At 45.0% G+C, this 17,820-nt stretch overlaps 2 protein-coding genes across 6 annotated transcripts; both read left to right on the forward strand.

Moving 5' to 3' along the window:
• The first annotated feature begins 400 nt into the window (after positions 1–400).
• Positions 401–6,157, forward strand: LOC128875126 (uncharacterized). 2 transcript variants are annotated; one of them, XM_054120488.1, is made up of 13 exons: positions 401–612; positions 808–1,083; positions 1,698–1,915; positions 2,071–2,203; positions 2,654–3,125; positions 3,380–3,571; positions 3,630–3,769; positions 4,035–4,319; positions 4,616–4,732; positions 4,797–4,950; positions 5,145–5,262; positions 5,470–5,657; positions 5,734–6,157. In XM_054120488.1, exons 2-13 carry the CDS (start codon positions 913–915, stop codon positions 5,868–5,870), a joined length of 2,325 nt encoding a protein of 774 aa, XP_053976463.1. In that variant the 5' UTR covers positions 401–612; positions 808–912; the 3' UTR covers positions 5,871–6,157. The 2 variants fall into 2 exon arrangements, with proteins under 2 accessions (XP_053976463.1, XP_053976462.1); XM_054120487.1 differs by having other exon boundaries at positions 401–1,083.
• Positions 6,158–6,760: 603 nt separating this feature from the next.
• Positions 6,761–17,736, forward strand: LOC128874944 (uncharacterized). 4 transcript variants are annotated; one of them, XM_054120138.1, is made up of 5 exons: positions 6,761–7,044; positions 8,630–8,898; positions 11,901–12,900; positions 14,110–15,208; positions 15,291–17,736. In XM_054120138.1, exons 2-5 carry the CDS (start codon positions 8,756–8,758, stop codon positions 17,561–17,563), a joined length of 4,515 nt encoding a protein of 1,504 aa, XP_053976113.1. In that variant the 5' UTR covers positions 6,761–7,044; positions 8,630–8,755; the 3' UTR covers positions 17,564–17,736. The 4 variants fall into 4 exon arrangements, with proteins under 4 accessions (XP_053976113.1, XP_053976114.1, XP_053976115.1 ...); XM_054120139.1 differs by having other exon boundaries at positions 8,729–8,898; XM_054120140.1 differs by lacking the exons at positions 6,761–7,044; positions 8,630–8,898 and adding an exon at positions 9,932–10,113.
• The last annotated feature ends 84 nt before the right edge of the window (positions 17,737–17,820 follow it).

Consider the following 17,820-nt stretch of genomic DNA (forward strand, 5'->3'; position numbering starts at 1 on the left):
TCACCAAACTTCAGAACTAACTGTAAGAATAGTTTTATATATATATCTCCAATCTCCATATACGAATTCATCTTTGAATAAAATTAAGTCGATATCATTTATTTAACGCTGGAAAATATTTCCAAAAATATTTTCGATAGTTTTTACCCATCTTAATTACATTTTTAAATTATAATATGATACACAACAGATTAACATATCTGTTAGGAAGTAAGATGACGAATATTAAAATCGTGATATTACAATAATTATAGATTATATATTACAACATCAGTAGTAACACGATGATAACGTTTCCAAAGATAAAGAGAAGTTATCACTTATCAGTCAAGCAATCTGCATCCCGCGTTGCATGAGTGTACGGAGGGTTGCCATGCGTCAGGCGTCTCCGTGGCAACACCACTCAAATTACACTCGTTTGCTTTGTCATCGAATAGAATGGTTTAATTTAAGTTTCACGGCTCGACATTCCTATAGAATTCGTCGACAAATATAGTTTCGGTGTCGCAAACTCAGCATACGTTCCGAAAACGGGACTGTGAAAAATTTCATAAGCGAAACCAGAGCTCGATGGGCTCAAATGAAGATCTGCCTCTTTGAACAAAATGTAGAGTAAGTTCTCTACACAGGTTTTTCTTTTGACATAAGTTGACATATTTTCTTTCTAATGCATTGTTTCTCTCCTTTTTTTTTTTCGAATTTCCTAATTGTTTGTGTAGTATATCCAATACTCAAAGAATAAAGAGTCAAACAAGAACACGAATCTTGGGTTCTCTGATATTTTCCACCGCTCTGAATTGTTGCAAGGGCCATGTGGAAGGAGAAAAAAGGTGGTGGACGGTAAATAGAATGGTCGAGTGAAACTCGATTGGATTCCAAGACCAGAAAGCTCTGGGAGGACCAGACCGCCACATGGATACTAATTACAGAGCAAACATCAGCAAGTGGCTGCCGCCTCCTGGTGGCATCCTGGTGAAATGGTTCGCAGAGTCCTCGACGCTTAACGAGAGAATGGGCAACCTCGTGGAACGCATAGCCTTAATCATCCAGGACATTACAGACGCACAGGCTTGTGATCTCGAGGTGCGAAACTAATTTCCCACGGCCAAGTTCGCGGCACGGTTTAGTTTCTCATTATCACCTGCTCGGATCTGCGAATACTCGATTGTTTAAATTAGCGCGCTTCAAGCGCCGCTGGCTTGTCTGTGGATTATTATACTTTCCTGAATTACTAGATCGGGGACAAAAGAATCATTTTTAATTTTCTTCGCTTCAACGAAAGATAAAAGATACATTAGTAGATTTAATTGAATCAACGATTTAGAAACGCGTTAAGTTTAGATTCTTCGTAAGTTCGTAGGCTATTAATTAAGGTAGTTGAGTTTGAAATGTTACTAGTTGCGCCGCGAGAAGTTTGTACTTGAGTGCAAGGCGGGTCCCAGTCGCCCAGGGGCATAAGGTTATAATTAGTTTAACGTTAGGTTTAGATCCTTTGCAGACTTATCAGTTGATCTACTTCTAGGTATTCTACGAACCAATTTGTCCTCGGTATCATGCGGAGGACCATAAATGTTATAGTTGTGCACGAAAGGTTTTGCACATTACTGCAAGGCGGGTTCCATTCGTGCAGGGGCACAGCGCTATAGTTAATGTAACATTATAATAAATTTCTTGTGTTGCTTGCGTGACGAATGTAGGGGTACAAAGGTGTCGCAAAGGACCTGGAGGAAGTGACCAAACAGTACACGTCGGTCTGCTCGGTTACCCTCAGCAAGCATCCGATATACAAGTACAAGATGCGCCATTTTCTGACTGCGTTGAAGCGAAAGGTGAACGTGCTGGCCAGATTCACTCGCAATCTAATCACAGAGATCGTCGATTGCAAGAGCGAGGAGCTGCTCAGAGTCATCTTCAGGTGAAGTAAACCACAATCTCCTAGATCATAGTGTAACTAATTAGATAACGAGTCTAATTTCTTAATAGCCTAGGCCTCTTAAAGTCTTACATCGAAAACAACCCACCTCCTGAAGCATAATCTTCCATTTCAACTCGGTATCGTGCTGATTGCAGACTAGTCAACATTTACAACGACATTCTGGACATGGACATCGACGTCTCAGATCCATCAACAACCGTGTTCCATAACGACAGTCCTTACATGCTGGAACCACTGAAGAAGATGTCCGTCACGCGAATATTGCAGGTAGCTAGCCTAAACAAATTTATGTTCGTTAAGATACGATAATTCTATAATCGTAATTAGGCAGGAACCATCCATATCTTTTTAGACGTAGGTTACAATTATTTTTGAACGTAGACAGCCCAGATCGTAGTTTCTTAAAAACGCGCAGAAGCCCGCGGACCATCCTCGCGAAAGTCTAACTTTTTAATTCAACCTACTCCCCGAGATGTGTCCATTTGCAGATTAAAATGAAACAGTCAGCGCAACACCGAACCCCTGTGTATTGAATCTGAATTGTCGCAATATCTTGCTCATCGCCAGATAGTCGCGACTTTCTTGACAAGTTGGAACAGGAAAGAAAAGAAATAAACGATATGGTTCAGCCTGTTAAGGAGGAACCTCGTACGAACTTAAGAAAGAGCAAAATTTCGTTAATTCCTCAAGATCGAACCACGGATGCGATTGTTTCAGATTCTGGCGAAAAATAGAGCGGAGGAGTCCTGTCACGAGCTAATCGATTGCCTCCTAGCGAATTACGAGCCTCGCGAAAAAGATGATCCTGGCGAGGCTGGTGACGGGGAGGCTTCAGAGAATTCCAGCGTCGAGATCTATCGGTTGGTCCTCGGTTTAAGTCCCCGTCGATCCTCTTTTTTTTTTCTCTCTTTTTTTTTTTTTAAACGGAACTCTGTTCTCGACGGTATTGTTCTTGGCTCACCACCGTTCGTGTTTTACGAAGAATTGATTCGCAGAGCCCTCACGAGACACTTAACGCCGCCAGTCGAGAGCGCCTCGTCGAGGGTCGAGATGGAGATGTCGAACGTCGAAAGCATCCAGACTCTGGTCAACACTCAGAACGAGCAAGTCCTCAGGCTTTTAAGCGTCGTGCAGGACGTTTCGCCGCGGCTGTTGGGCAACGACGCGCTGAGGACCGTCAAAGATGGCGGTAAAATTGACCTAATTGTTTCATGGGCATCGAATAATCACTTATTATTTAGAATCCTCTGGCGCGGGCCTCGTTAAGGAATCTTTAATCGTTATGGATTTATTTGGAATTTTAACGAATTTTAACCAATAAGATTCGTTTCCCGATGATTCATCTTTGAGAGCGTCTAAGCTTCCAGATTTAAGGCTTTCTATTTTTCATCGCTAACTCAAAGTTTCTTAATTAATTCACGAGAATATGCACGCTCGCGTTAGGCAAGACGAAACTAAGGAGCAGCGCGATGAAGAAGGTGAAGAATTACTACCAAGAGGTTGCCTGGGGCGCGTTGTCCGGCATCTTGGACCACGTGATCCTTTGGTGGTCCCCGGAAGCACTGGCCACTCATCACAGCCACGGGGCGCAGCATCTAAAGGATTGGCTCAGTCAATTCGTTCAAAGAAACCCTGGTAAAGTATTAAAACGAAGTATTTAAGTAAAGTGATTTTAATTTAAAATAATCCTCAGTCCCTCCAACCGTGAGACCAGCGCTGCAAAATCTCTGCGACGCTCTAGGCTACCATGCCACGATCACAGCCTGGGACCAGCTCTTCAGGTTGGCTTACACTTCGGCGTTTCGGTGCCGGTCGGGGGCTTCGTCCTCAGAGGTCAGTTGCGTTTCAGACGCACAAGTAAAACCGCGAATCGCTACGTCGTCCAGAAATGGCTGACAGGACTTTTCATTATAGAACAAAAAAGAATTAATTTCAAATATAGAAATGAAAATAACTGAAAATAAATCCGGTAGCCAACTTGTTAAAGGGAAACCCAATTTCTTCGGTACAATGTTCCCAATCGCTGTAGAACCTATGGAGCCACAGTTCCTTAGCCAGTTTCGCCGGAACGTAAACGATAATTAGATCCAATTTGCAGGGTAGCGACACTGGCCAGAAATTCGCGGAGTTGTTCCAGCTGTTGGTCAGGCTGAGCAACGAGTGCGAGGCAGGTGGCGAGTGGGTGATAGGCGCACCGTTGATGGAGTTGCCTCTGTCGGAACAGATTGTGGTTCTCCATCGTTTGGACCACTCGGTGCACACGGTGAGGCTGTGGATCTTGCAAGAGGCGAAGATCATTGCTCATACGTGGGAGCTGGACGTGTTCTTCCTCCTGGTCAAGGGTGACATCGTCAACTGCCTCGAGGAGCTATCCTATTTAAAGGTGCGGTGTTCATCCTCCTTCCATTAACTCGTTTACACTATACTATAGAGGTACAATAGCGAAAAAATATTAATAATAATATTAGTTTTTCCCAAAAATTCATGCCACTTATACTTTTGCTACTCGAATTAATATGTGAAACATACTCTTAAGTGTTGTACAAAAAGGTAGTCTCTGAACATTTCTGTAATTTTTTTTTTATTACATATTGACACAGTTTTCGGCATGCACTTATGGGATGGCCTAATAAAATACTGTACTATAGAGTCGCTTGTATCACAGCGTGTGTATTTCAGTTAGCTGACCACACGAATGCGCTGTCCGCGGACTCCGTCAGCGTTCAAGTGTACGTCTGCGGGAAAATGAGAGGAAAAATTGTGTCCGAGGTCAACGCTAACGTAGATCTCCTGCGGGTACGTAACGATTATTGAAACTTTCAAGCTGTACTCTTTCCAAAGTGGAATATATCTTTTACAGAAGTGTTCCACGCAGTGTACAACGATTCTCGCGAAAATCTGTCGCGTGGTCAGTCTGGCGAACCTGCACATGTGCTTTCCACGGTCGAGCTACTGGAGGAAAGGAAGCGACGTTGCTCCAATCGCCGCCAGTCTCTACGTGGAAGTCTATTTCGGTATGGGAATCTCATGTAACACGTTAATCGCCATAACAACACGCCTGACAAAATTATACGAAATAAACTTAAATAAAATTCGCGAGTTTCATAAATACCACGATAAACGTTTCGTTATGTAGTCTTCGATGGTCTAAATAATATTTAATCCTAGCAGTTCTAACGAATCTTTTCACTAAGAACGCGTTCCTTAGAAAAAGTGCTGCTCCCGGTGCTGGAAGTCATCGAGGATCACGAGACATCCAACATGATCTTGAGAATCATGTGCGAAGCTTGGCTCGATTACATATATCTGCATCGAATTAAATTCAGGTGAACCTCTTGTTAATTTCCCCTGTTTTACTTAACCGATTTGGTTAGGAGTCGTTCGTTAATAACGTAATGCAGTCGTACTAATTCAAGCTGCGACTGAATATCTTTGCAACAATAATTCACGTAGTAATTCTATATGTAACTCTCTTCAACTTTGAGTACCACTGCCAATCATCCCTCGCATCCATTTTCCATTAATTTTTCCAGCAAGTACGGAGCACTCCAGTTGCTAACAGACTTCGCCTACGTGTCGCAGTGGGTGACGAGCTGCACGATAATCTCTCAAGACGTACGAAATCGTCTCCTGAAGAACGAAGTCCTGCGACGCTGCGAGGGCGTGGGACGCCTGCTGCTGCGACACCCTGGCGAGGCTATTTCTATGCGCAAACGATTGAGTAAGGGAACAACGGGACTGGGAGGGAACGGCACGGAAGCTCGAGGAGTGATTCGTGTTTTAATTCATATTTCCAGCCAGGAGAACCAACGAGCGTGGCTCGCCCGAATCGCCTGGACTGGAACGCATGCCAGCGGAGATGTACGTTCCGAATCAGGAACAGTGGCTGGAGCTTCGCGCTTCCAGGAGATACATCTTTTGTTGCACGGAGTGAAGAGGAGGAGAAATATTGGCGAATACGATAAAAGAACCAACGGGGAAAGAAACTGCGTAAACGAGGAGCGACGGATGTCAGAGGGTGTTATTGTTTCGCGCGATATTTTAAATAGGATTCTTTTCAAACGCCACAAGTGTGTCTCGCGTGAATGGGTGGGGATGTGGCTTCAGGTAACTCTAAACCAGACTCGTTTCCATAAGATGACACACTTCAAACCCTCCAACCGAAGCCTAAGCCCAGTCCGTCTCGATCGCGACTCGCCGATGAAATCTGTAGAGGAAGGACGATATTAATAAACAACCTGTCAAAATTAGACGTTGCTCGCATTAGGCATTCTGTATCATCGGAACAAAATGTCCAAATATCCCAAAACTTCTGTCGACTCGAATGCACAGTCATAAATATTCGTACTCTCTGTGTCTATCGAAGACGTTCGTCTAAATTAAATGATAGGTTTGATGTTTCGAAATAAATGCTCGTTATAAACACATATACATGAAAGGTTCGTTCGTGTAAATATTTCGATATATTTGTATATGTTTATAACGAAACATTTGTTTGGGAATATCAAACTCGTCCTTTAATTTAGATAAATTTCTTTAATAAATGTAGAGGCTACGAATACTTACGAGACTGACTGCATGTGCTTTATTTCAAGTATCTACGACCATTAGTAAGAACGTTGAGGATCGCTGATGCGAATTCACCCGATTTACGTGGTTGGGAAGCCCAGCAAAGGGAGGAAGCCCCGTTCCGATCTTGCTGCGCGTATCACGTTACACACCCACATAGGCAAGATGAAAACGGACAACGTGAGACCAGCTGAACGTTGACCCCTGGCTTGGACAGTGACGTATTCGCGGTGGAACCTGCAACTCGTCGCTGCATGGAGCGATGAGACGATCGCGATTGGCGCACGTGCTTATTTTTATCGCGGATAGCTAATTAGAAGTTATCGAAAGTTTAGAAGGAATGAATCATTGATTGCTTGGTAGTAAAAAGTAGTTGAAAGTGTAAGCATGGAACGAGTGAAGGTCGTTTAGTGGAGTAACTGTGGTATTTTATTTTTGTGCTGGAATAAAATGAACGCGACGTAGGTTTAACTTATTGGATCCAGGAGCAATTGGAAGATCTATTAGATCCTCGCAGGGGCTGTCGATCGGGTCACCAGGTACGTGGATTATGCTTTCAACCAAACCATTATTGCTCAAACAATGTATGATTCGATTTATGTGTATACACGTATCTATATCTTTAACAAGTGAACATTTCTTCTTGGGGTTCCAAGAGGTTCTTCAAGTGCCTACAAATAAATGTAAGAACTTGAAAAAAAAAAAAGAAACATTTGAGGAGAAACAGATTCACGAACGTCTCTTTTCGGTTCTTTAAAGAGGATGCCACTTTCACGAAACTCTTAAGTAGACTCTATGTGGACCGTGAACTAAATAGAGAGTTCTTCTCCTTCCGCGGTATAATAGAAGCAGACCAATTAAGCACGATTAATTCACGATTATTGGAAAAAGCGTTATCCATTGTATCGAGTTCGTGTATCGCGTGTCGTTGGCGTATCGAGTTCGTTGCTCCAGTTTTGATCGGTCTTTATGCGCGGCCGTTCGCGACGAGGTGTCTGCCCGTCTAGGAACCGTCGATGATCTTTTGTAATCGTCCAAAGCTCCGTGTCTCCATCTAGCATCAGCTCTATAAAAAGAAAACGCCATAGAGGCGACTCTTGTTTCGTTCTAGGCCATCGATCTTGGATTCTTCTTATATAACGCGACCAGTCGACCGTCCGAGGCTGTGTAGGTGCTGCTGCAACGAACAGTCGCGGCAAAATCGCTATGGCGGCTCTTCGAGGCATTCGAGGGACCGAATAGCGATGGGATTCGAACGATCTCGAGGCTTCTTGAGTCATCGAGCGGTATAGGGAACTCTTTCGCGATAGGGAAAGTCGTATCGCGTTATCGATTATTAATTTTCAACGTTACCTCTTTCAACTTAACTCCTTGAGGGACGAACTTTAAATGGATTTCTGTTTCATTCTAATTGAATATTTTAATTGATGATCGATCGTAACTTAAAAATATATTGTTTCGTTTTAATACGGTTTGTTTTTTCATTCTAAAAGGTTTTGTGATCGTTAGTAATGGTGATTCGTTGTTGTTAATACAAGTCAATAGAGCAACGATACTATGTCGACGTGCTTCAACCCTCACAAAGTAGAGACAACACTGACACGTTGTGCTAAAGGCACGAGCAACTTGTTTTTGCAACAAGTATATCTTTTGTAGCAAACATAAAGGGTTGCCATTCGCGTTGAGCTCGCGCGGGACCGGAAGTTGCGTTTCGGCTCGGTACCTGCCGCTGTAAAGCGAGTCGAAACTGGTCGTGAATCTCGAAGCCTGGGACTGTTCGTGTAAACTAAAATTTATCATGTATATACAGCCACGAAGGAAGAAGAATAAATCTAAAGAAAAATCATCTTGTTTATCTACGCACCCTTGAAATCAATCGATCGTTTGGAGAGGAAGATACTCGATAGCGTCCAATATTTCATAGCTACCGGAGCACCTAAAAAATTTAAATATTCAATCAACACTTTGCGCGATCCTCTTCAAGTAAAGATACCTCCTGGGAAAGATCGTCAATGATGAAGCCAACTCAGGAAAACCACTTGGAATTATAATGAACGTTGTAACAACCATTTGGAATAATAAAACAAACGATTCTAAATAAAATTACAGAATTTAATTTCATAGATACACTCGCGCGCGGCCAGGGACGACGTCCTCGGCGATCGTCGGGCGACAATCGCCGATACGGTTGGACGATTGTTTCCTTCGTCCTTCCTGTTGCAGTCCAGTTTCGTCGTTCGAACGTGCATCATGTACGGGGGCAGACGTGCGACGGAAAGGACCTCCCTCACGAGGTCCTTCGATTCCCCTGATTACGTGGAATTCGTCGACCACTCGAGGACCAGGAAGTCGAGGATCAGGCAATTTCAATGCTGCGTCTGCGCCACCTTGATGTAAGTTTCGCTGGTTTTCGAGAGAAGGTACACGCGCGACGATTTATCTGTCGAACAGCTACTCCGATCAGCAATAATTTAAGTTACATAATTTTCTTGAAATTATAGCGACATTGCACTTTGACGTTTTAAAGTATTTTTTGTTGTTGTAATATGCATGTTGTAATATACTATAGGTATGCGATTATAAGAGGAAATTAAAATGTGTAAACATTATTAAAAGAAAGAATTGTATTTTTAAGAGTGTTTTAAAAAGAGTGCCTGCACCTGACTAATTTCTTTGAGTATTTGATTATAAATTATTTGCTCGAACGTAGGTACATTTGATCCACGTACTTATTAAGAATTTATATTTTGCTTCAAGGAAATATTGCGTGACGTTTATTTGGGATATTAGCGTGTCGAAGCGGACAGTTAAATAACGATTGTTGTAACGTGGCTTTTTACGTCTTCCAAGGTGCTCTAATCCGATTGCCTCTAGAACGTCGACAGCTTACACATCCTCGACGCATTAATAATCCGTGATCCGGAATTAACCGTGTTTATATAATTACACGAGGTGTGATTCGCTCTACGCGTGATCCAAGAAAAAGAGCCCAGTAAAACAAACAACACCCATAAATAGCAGCATCGACACACTTATCAGCGAAAGAAAATTCCTCTTCTGATGTAATTTTTATTCGAACCTTGTAAATCACTTTTTAAAATGTCGTCCTCTAATAAAGAAACAAAATTCAGTAATTTTTCAATACTCCACCGTGACAGCCTTTCTCTTGCCACTATATTTTTAATACGTTTTCTTATTAAAACTTTCCATTACGATTCTACCAAGCAGTACACACTCGACACTCGGTATAAACGAATAGTAACAAATTTGATTAATTTTTTTATTAGTATGTAATAATGAGTGGTTCAATCCGCGTCCTACATGCACGTAGATTTTCAACGCTCGCGTATCTGGAAAAATCATCGCGTATCCATTCCCCACCGTAAGCTGATACTTACGTAAATTCATCGCTCACCTCGACCACCGTCCAGCTTGTCGATCGTTTCAGTCTGGCCGCGGCAAGGAAGAAGAATGCCTTCCACGGAGACGACCTCGTTGACCAGCGACAAGCCGTCCAGGGTGTATTACGTTCGCGACGCGCATCCTTTTTATTCCCATCAGAGGAGACAGAGATTACGGCTGCGATGCCTCGCGTACACCGTCGCGACGTGAGTTTCCGCTCCTATCGCCTTCCTTCCAGACCATTTCGGGAGCTTCCGGTTGATATTGCACCGGGACGTCCACCGTCGTCTCACGTGTGCGCGATTTCGGTTTCTCCCTCGACATTTTCGATGAAATACTCGGAGATACGTGCCATTTACTCAGGTGTTGCATTTTTTTTAATACTTTTACGTTGGCGATTATTGAGGAAAAAGTTTTAGTCGGATTATCTTCGATCGAATACCCTGAAAAAATTTCAATTTATTCGGGTGTTGCATTTTTAATATTTCCGCGCGAATGAAGTCTTCGAAATAATATCGGAGAGGTTGTAGCAGTGTTTGAGAAAGTATTAATTCGGTCAAATAATTCATCATTCTCCGTACAGCTTCTCTACGTACTTTCATTTCTGTTTCCAACGAGTCGATCGCGCAAAGGTGAGTCAGGTTTCTGTTAAAGAAACGCTGGTTCGGATAAACTGAAGTCGCAGCGTAGGGGGTCACAGAGATCGGTACAATAACGAGTTCTCCAGCGGTTACTGTCTTGCGGTTTTGGTTGGTCACTGCCCTAAGGCGGTCCAGCACGCAACGAAATTGGAGAAGATTTGAGTCCAGCTCTGTTCGATTCACAGATAGTCGATGAGATCGCATTTCCCAGAGAAACTGTCGCGTTTTAATAAGAGAATTGTCTACGAGACCCTAATTTAACAAATTTCCTTTTTAAATTCAATTTTTGAACAATTCTTATTCAATGAATATTATAATTTCTACACGATTCTTCAATTAACCGATTCTAATAATTTTCCGTAGATATCGAGTAGCTCCTATTTGGCAAAATCGTAACAGAAAGTAATTGCGAAAGAAGACTTTCACGATGGAATACAGAAAAATTGAAAAATTTAGTGTCTTTATTTAACAGAATTATAATAAAAAATGACATCCAGCTATCATTGGATTATTATTTCTCAATCGGACATTTTAAGTGTATTCCTCGTTTCAAGGCACTCCTCGCTATAATCTGACGAGTATCGAGAACAACAGCTCGTCGTTTATTGTGTTTGCAGGGTAAAACGTCGTGTAACTCGTTTACGTGGAGCACGCCGCCGCGTAGAATGTTTTGCGCGTAGGTTGATTACGTGACGCCGACCTTGATTACACACGGTAATTGTACGGTGACAGAAGAGTTGCTCAACGTTACGACGATCCGAGTGACTGCTAAGATCCTTCATTAATTTGTAAAAGCAAACGAGATCATTGAAAAATGAACAAACTCCTTTTCCCTCCATACTATTCTTTAAAGTAATCCTTCGCATTCGAATACTCTGTAACGAATACATTGAGTTTAAATGTAGTTGAGTTTAAATGTACAGTTTAAATGTACAGTTTAAACTGTACATTTTAGTTTTATTTAAAAAAACATTTATCTGTTTTTAATTCATTCGAAATTCATTTTCTTCTAAATGGTTCTAAATTAATCCGTGTAATTACTGACGTATACGTGTGTCAAATTTCATATTATCTGCCTATATAATTACAAATATTTTTATAACTATACCGATTTATTATTATTTACCCTAGAGCACGTCCTTACTTTCTTCTCTCTCAAAACAGTTACCTAAACGATAACTTCCCACGTTTCTGTCTCTACTATACTCGCTATACCTCGTGACTGCAGTTGTTCCACCCCCGCGTCTCATCGCCACGCCCACCATTGTGTTTGAGCTATAGGAAGCGCGAACTAGCGTCCACGTCCTACCCCTTGATTTACAAGTGACCTTGAACGTCACCGTTTGTTCCAGAGCGTTCTTCACGATGGCCCTGATAGTGGCCGTCAGCTACTCCGTGAGCAACGACGTCACGGATGAAGCACCGAACCTCACGAATCCCGTGCTCGAGGTGTCCCCGAACTTAACAGGGACTCTGAGGCTAGGTTTCGCTCCAGGATCAGGATCCTACACGCTGTTCAGCGACGCGGGGATCCCCTCGAACGCGAACTCGATCTTCGTCTCGGACAAGGACTCTTCAGGGCCAGCGCTGAGCGACGGCGAGTACAAGGAAGGATTGGAAGCAGGTCGCCAGGCGATGAACGATCGTCTGTTCGCGGACGCCACCGCATTGGCGTCCCCATTGCCTTCGCCTTCGCCAGCTTCGAGGCATCGTTACGCTGTGAGCACCTGCGTGAGCGTCAGAGCTCTGGCCCTAGCTGCAGTGGCAGAACTAGCTGCCACCAAGAGGATAGAGGACTCCAGGGCCATCCTGGGAGCCCCTTCAGCCGTGGGGAGCTTCTTCGACGGCGATTGGGTACCTCGTGGCGCCTGCAAACAGCTGGTCAGCCAGGAATGCGTCGCGAGCAAGTATCGAAGCTTCGACGGAAGCTGCAACAGGCCGTTGCAGTGGGGGGCTACGATGACCCCTTTCAGAAGGGTCCTACCTCCCAGTTACTCAGATGGCGTCGAGGCTCCGCGCAAGGCTCTGTCAGGATCGGAGCTACCGTCGGCACGAGAGGTCAGTCTGAAGGTTCATAGGCCCTCGCCGAGCAGCAATCCTGACTTCACGGTGATGCTGGCTGTGTACGGACAGTTTTTGGATCATGATATCACTGCTACAGCGATTAGTCAAGGCGTGAATGGTAGTTCCATCTCGTGTTGTCCTCCTTCAGTCGGCCACCCTGAGTGTTTCCCAGTTCCTGTGGCCTCGGGGGATCCTGTTTTCGACGTCACGGGAAGGACTTGCATGGAGTTTGTCAGGTCCGCTGGCGCACCTCAGTGCAAGATCGGTCCCAGGCAGCAGTTGAATCAGGTATCGTTGATTGGAATTGTAAAACGAAGAAGGTGGCGTCTCCAGGAGTGAAGTTAATCTAAACTCAGTCTGTGAACATCGCTTTGGTTTTTAATTCGTCGTGCTTAGCCTTGATGCATTTATGTATCTCCCAGGAGTTACTCCGAACTATGAAATACTATTTATTTAACATTTCTCTTCTATCTCTGTTTAGAAATTTCATTCGATAGGTATTTGGTACGCAATCTTCCAGGGTAGTTTTCAACCTTTGAACGTGAATATCAGCCGATACAAAGAAATATATCCTTTCTGTCCATTCTGCTCACTCTTTGTGTAATTATCTTCCGGTCCAAAGTATGGAAGCTTGAATCTTCGAATCGCTTTAAATTCTGTTTAGGAATCCCAATGCACGTCCTAATCCGGATGCCTGTTGATTCCACCAAAGACACGATCGCCACCTAAAAACCTTGATTACCTTCGAAATGGCTCGATTATCCGCGTCATTACGAGCGATGGGAATTTTTCAACAAACCGGTCGCATTGAACGAGGCTCCATTCGCGACCCGTGAAATTGCTCCGGCTATGATTTTAAATTCTGCCCGCGTAACTCGCGATCCACGCAGCGCTCTCGCAGCCGATTAATTAAGCTCATTATCGTCGCGACGACGGGACGCGTTCCGATGATAATGACGCGTTCGTTATCGCGCTAACAATGGGAACGGAGAATCGAATGGAAATTCGATTGGGAGGGTCATCAAAAATACCCTCCTTTGTCGCGTGGAAAAGAACTCTACACAGCGACTCGTGGCTCTTTCATTTCTATGACGTCTAGCATAAATTAAGATCCAAACGGTGTAAGTGTCGGTATGGTATTTACATCCCTCAAATCTTTTTTGGGGAGATCTACATAAAATACACTCCTTTGTCTCGTGGAAAGGAACTTACTATAAAGTGACTCAAGATTTGTTCATTTTTATAAGTAATTATTCCTTTTAGCGGAGGAAATCTTCCAAATACATCCCCGAGTATTTGGAGAAGATCGAGGATCGAGTGGCCCTGACTGTGACCCCGAGACTCTGAAACTGAAACTTTAATACTTTGAGACTTTGACTCCGAAACCCTGAGACTCTGAAACTCTGACTCTGACATTAACCAGTAACCTCCATTTGACCCAGAGAGCTCCGAAGCAGAGATCTAGAGAAGCCTAAACAAGCCCTAATTCTCCAACAGGTGACAGCGTTCATAGACGGTTCCGCGATATATGGCTCCGACGTTTCCATGGCACGCGACCTGCGAGAGTTCTCCGGGGGTCGATTGAGGATGCAGAGGACCCCGGACAATCGAACGCTATTGCCGGCGAGCACGAATCCGGATGACGGCTGCAACAGGGAGAGCGAGCGTCTGAGAGGACGCTACTGCTTCGCAGCCGGCGACGCCAGGGCGAACGAGAACTTGCACTTGACGACGATGCATCTCCTCTGGGCGAGGCAGCACAATAGGATCGTCGAGGAGCTGGCTAAGATCAATCCAGCCTGGGACGACGAGACACTCTACGAGGAGTCTCGACGCATAGTCGTCGCTCAGCTCCAGCACATCACCTATCAGGAATTCGTGCCTACCGTCCTCGGCGAGCAGGAGACCGAGTCTCGAGAGCTGAAACCCCTGAAGTCGGGCTACAGACAGTGGACAGAGGATCCGGACGAGCCTAACAACGATCCAACCATAGCAAACAGTTTCGCAGCTGCTGCATTTCGATTCGCCCATACTTTGCTACCAGGACTGATGAAAGTCACCGATGACCTACGAGGCACGTCGTCTTACGTAGAGCTGCACAGGATGCTGTTCAACCCTTACAGTCTGTACTCGGAGGGCGGAGTGAAGAGTTCCGTGACTTCAGCCACGGAGAACGTCATTCAAATGACCTCCACTCACGTGACGTCTCAGTTGACCAATCACCTGTTCGAGGACCCTATAGGGAACGCCACTGTTCCTTGTGGCCTGGACCTGGTGTCCTTGAACATCCAGCGTGGAAGAGATCACGGACTGCCTGGTTACACAAAGTGGAGGGAATATTGTGGACTGGGAAAGCCTGAAAGCTTTTCCGACCTGGAGGGACACGTGGATCCGCAGACCCTGAGGGACATGTCCGCGCTGTACGAGTCCGTTCATGACGTTGATTTGTATACCGGTGCACTGGCTGAGCTACCGAAGCCTGGCGGAATCGTCGGGCCTACTTTCAGTTGCCTGATTGCGGATCAGTTCGTTCGATTGCAGAAAGGCGATCGATTCTGGTACGAGGTGGCTGGTAGACCTCATTCGTTTAGTCCAGGTAATTAGGATTGTATCAAAGTAAAAACACATTACAGCTCATTGACTCGTCGTAATCCGCTTACCTTTGTCCCCATTTTCAGATCAGCTTCAGGAACTACGCAAAACATCTCTGGCAAGGCTGATCTGCGACTGTTCGGACGGAGTCACCCAAATCCAACCCGAAGTCATGCGCTCCATTGGTCCCAACAACCCCATGATGTCCTGCGAGGACATCCCAGCATTGTCCTTGGAACCATGGTTGGACGTAAAAGCTTCCGATCCCTTATTGAAGGCTACATTCGCTCCGTTCGATTGGGTGGAATTTAAGAGCAACATCAACAAAACGATCCAAGATGTCGTAACGTACATCAACGACACGGCATCGTCCGCCACAGTGGGCACAGACTGGCTGGCGTTCAAGAGTTACATAAACAACTCCTTCTCTGATTTAAAGAATCAACTGTCGGGGCTTCACCCTCCGACACCTGTCGAAAGTCAGTCGAAAATAGGACCAACGAAGACCGAAGGATTTATTTTAAAAGCAGGAGCCCCGGCGAGCGTGTACATGGACTGGATCAGTTTCAAGAGCGATCTAGTCAAGTCCCTGAATGATTCTATAGGGACGATAGGTGGTGGTCCAGCCTCTGCTACCAAGTGGATCGCCTTTAAACAGAACATCGCCGACCAATTTACCGATCTGAAGAGTCAGATCGACTCCATGAAGGCGGACGTTTCCCCCAAGTTGCTCGCGATGAAGTCCAAAGAGGGTGACGTTGTAACCAAGCAGAAGAAGTCGATGAAGGCAACGAAGACGAAGACGAAGACGAAGACGTCGAAGGTCGGGGAGGCCATGATTTCAGCGATCTTCGACTGGAAGAATTTCAAGGACAATATTACGAAATGGTTGAACGACACCATCTTAGACATAGGTAGCAACATGCCACCCCCTGGTGATCCAGCTTGGGCGACCTTTGGCAAAGATATAATGGACAAGTACTCTGCTCTTCGAGGCGAAATAAACAGCACGAAACCTGCTGTTCCAATGCAACTGGCTGCTGGAGGACCAGCTGGCAATTGGTTGGCTTACAAAACTGACGTCATCGACGCCATGAACGAAGCCGTAATGGGAATAAAGGACAGCATGCCACCTCCTGGGGATCCAGCGTGGGCGACCTTCGGCAAAGACATAACGGACAAGTACTCTGCCCTTCGAAATAAAATGAACAACACGAATCCTCCTGTTCCGATGCAAATGGCTACTGGGAAGTCCAGTATCGCCGAGGATTGGTTGTCCTACAAAGCCGACGTCATCAAGACCATAAACGACACCGTGAACGAGATAAAGAGCCACATGCCTCCCCCAGGTGATCCAGCATGGGCTACCTACAGAGACGAAGTCGTGAAGACGTTCTCTGGCTTCAAGACTACCCCACCGCCATTGCAGCTTGCCTTCTTACCTGCGAACGTTCAACGTCCCATCTTGGGTGCTCCAGGTGCAAAGTTCGTCAACGTTGACCTCTCCAATTTGACCGACGACTGGCTAGAGTTCAAGAGCCAACTGAACGACTCGCTGACACGAATCATCCAGGATATTCAAAGTAAGAAGCCAACCGGGATCGATCCCGTTGGCTGGGTCGCCTTCAAGGCCTCCACTGCGAACGAATTCGCGCAGTTAAAGGACGAGATAGCGAGCATGAAGACCGAGTGGGCAATGAAGATCAAATCAAAGGACTCTCCCGTTCTCCAGGCTGCGTTCAAGAAGGACGCTTCCGGCAAATTCGATTACACGAAGTTCGCGAAGCCTGCTATACCTCCAGAGGACTGGGTGGCCTTCAAAAAGGAGATAAACGACACTTTGATGAATTTGCTGAACACCGCAAACCTCACCGAGAAGATGGACTTCGACGAGATCCAGGGGATGTTCAACGAGTCCTTCGCCAGCCTTAGGCAGGAGATCGCGTCCTTGAAGGACCAGATCGCAATGGCCGAGAATAAAACAGTCGACGATTGGATCAACTTTCAGACTCAGCTGAATGCCACGGTGAAGGAACTGACAGAGAATTTAAAAAATGGGACCAAGGCAATTGCGATGAGGACACTGTTTCAGACCAAGGATAAATTGTCTAATCTTGAACCACCCGCGGACGTGCCAACGAAGGACCTACTAGAGTACACTTCCAAAATCAGCGAAACACTCGCAGCCAGTCTGAAAGACATCGGAGGCCCAAAGAAGAAACCTTTGACTCTCAAAGCAGAAGAGCCTCTGTCTTCGTGCCCCGTACAAATGTCTTTACAGGATTGGTTGATAGCCTCGTGTCTCGCGATAGTGCTTCGTGTGTCTTCGTTCAACTCCCAGATACCTGTTAGGTGTTAGAAGATACGCGAGAAGATACACTTTTTTAATACTTGTACATATATTCTAGAACTTAAATACTTTTACATACTAAATATGGGGTAAGAGAACGTATCGAACAGAAGAAACGAGGGGACCTTGAAAGGGGCCAAAAAGTGTAAAGGTTTGATTGACATTAAAGCGTGGGAAACCAAAGCTGTGGTAATCAGTAACCCACCACCCGGAGATCTCGAGTTTGGGGCAGTTTGGTCGTTTTATTTCGCAGTATCACTTATTGA

The sequence above is a fragment of the Hylaeus volcanicus genome, chromosome 4, assembly GCF_026283585.1.
Source record: "Hylaeus volcanicus isolate JK05 chromosome 4, UHH_iyHylVolc1.0_haploid, whole genome shotgun sequence".
In the NCBI taxonomy this organism is placed as follows: domain Eukaryota; kingdom Metazoa; phylum Arthropoda; class Insecta; order Hymenoptera; family Colletidae; genus Hylaeus; species Hylaeus volcanicus.

Excerpts from the sequence above, each read along its gene's own strand:
- LOC128875126 (XM_054120487.1), top strand. The coding sequence starts at position 913 with ATGGATACTAATTACAGAGCAAACATCAGCAAGTGGCTGCCGCCTCCT. Across the intron at positions 1,084-1,697 it reads CACAGGCTTGTGATCTCGAG|GGGTACAAAGGTGTCGCAAA; the intron begins GTGCGAAACTAA and ends TGACGAATGTAG. Across the intron at positions 3,572-3,629 it reads ATTCGTTCAAAGAAACCCTG|TCCCTCCAACCGTGAGACCA; the intron begins GTAAAGTATTAA and ends AATAATCCTCAG.
- LOC128874944 (XM_054120138.1), top strand. The coding sequence starts at position 8,756 with ATGTACGGGGGCAGACGTGCGACGGAAAGGACCTCCCTCACGAGGTCC. Across the intron at positions 8,899-11,900 it reads TGCGTCTGCGCCACCTTGAT|AGCGTTCTTCACGATGGCCC; the intron begins GTAAGTTTCGCT and ends CGTTTGTTCCAG. Across the intron at positions 15,209-15,290 it reads ACCTCATTCGTTTAGTCCAG|ATCAGCTTCAGGAACTACGC; the intron begins GTAATTAGGATT and ends CCCCATTTTCAG.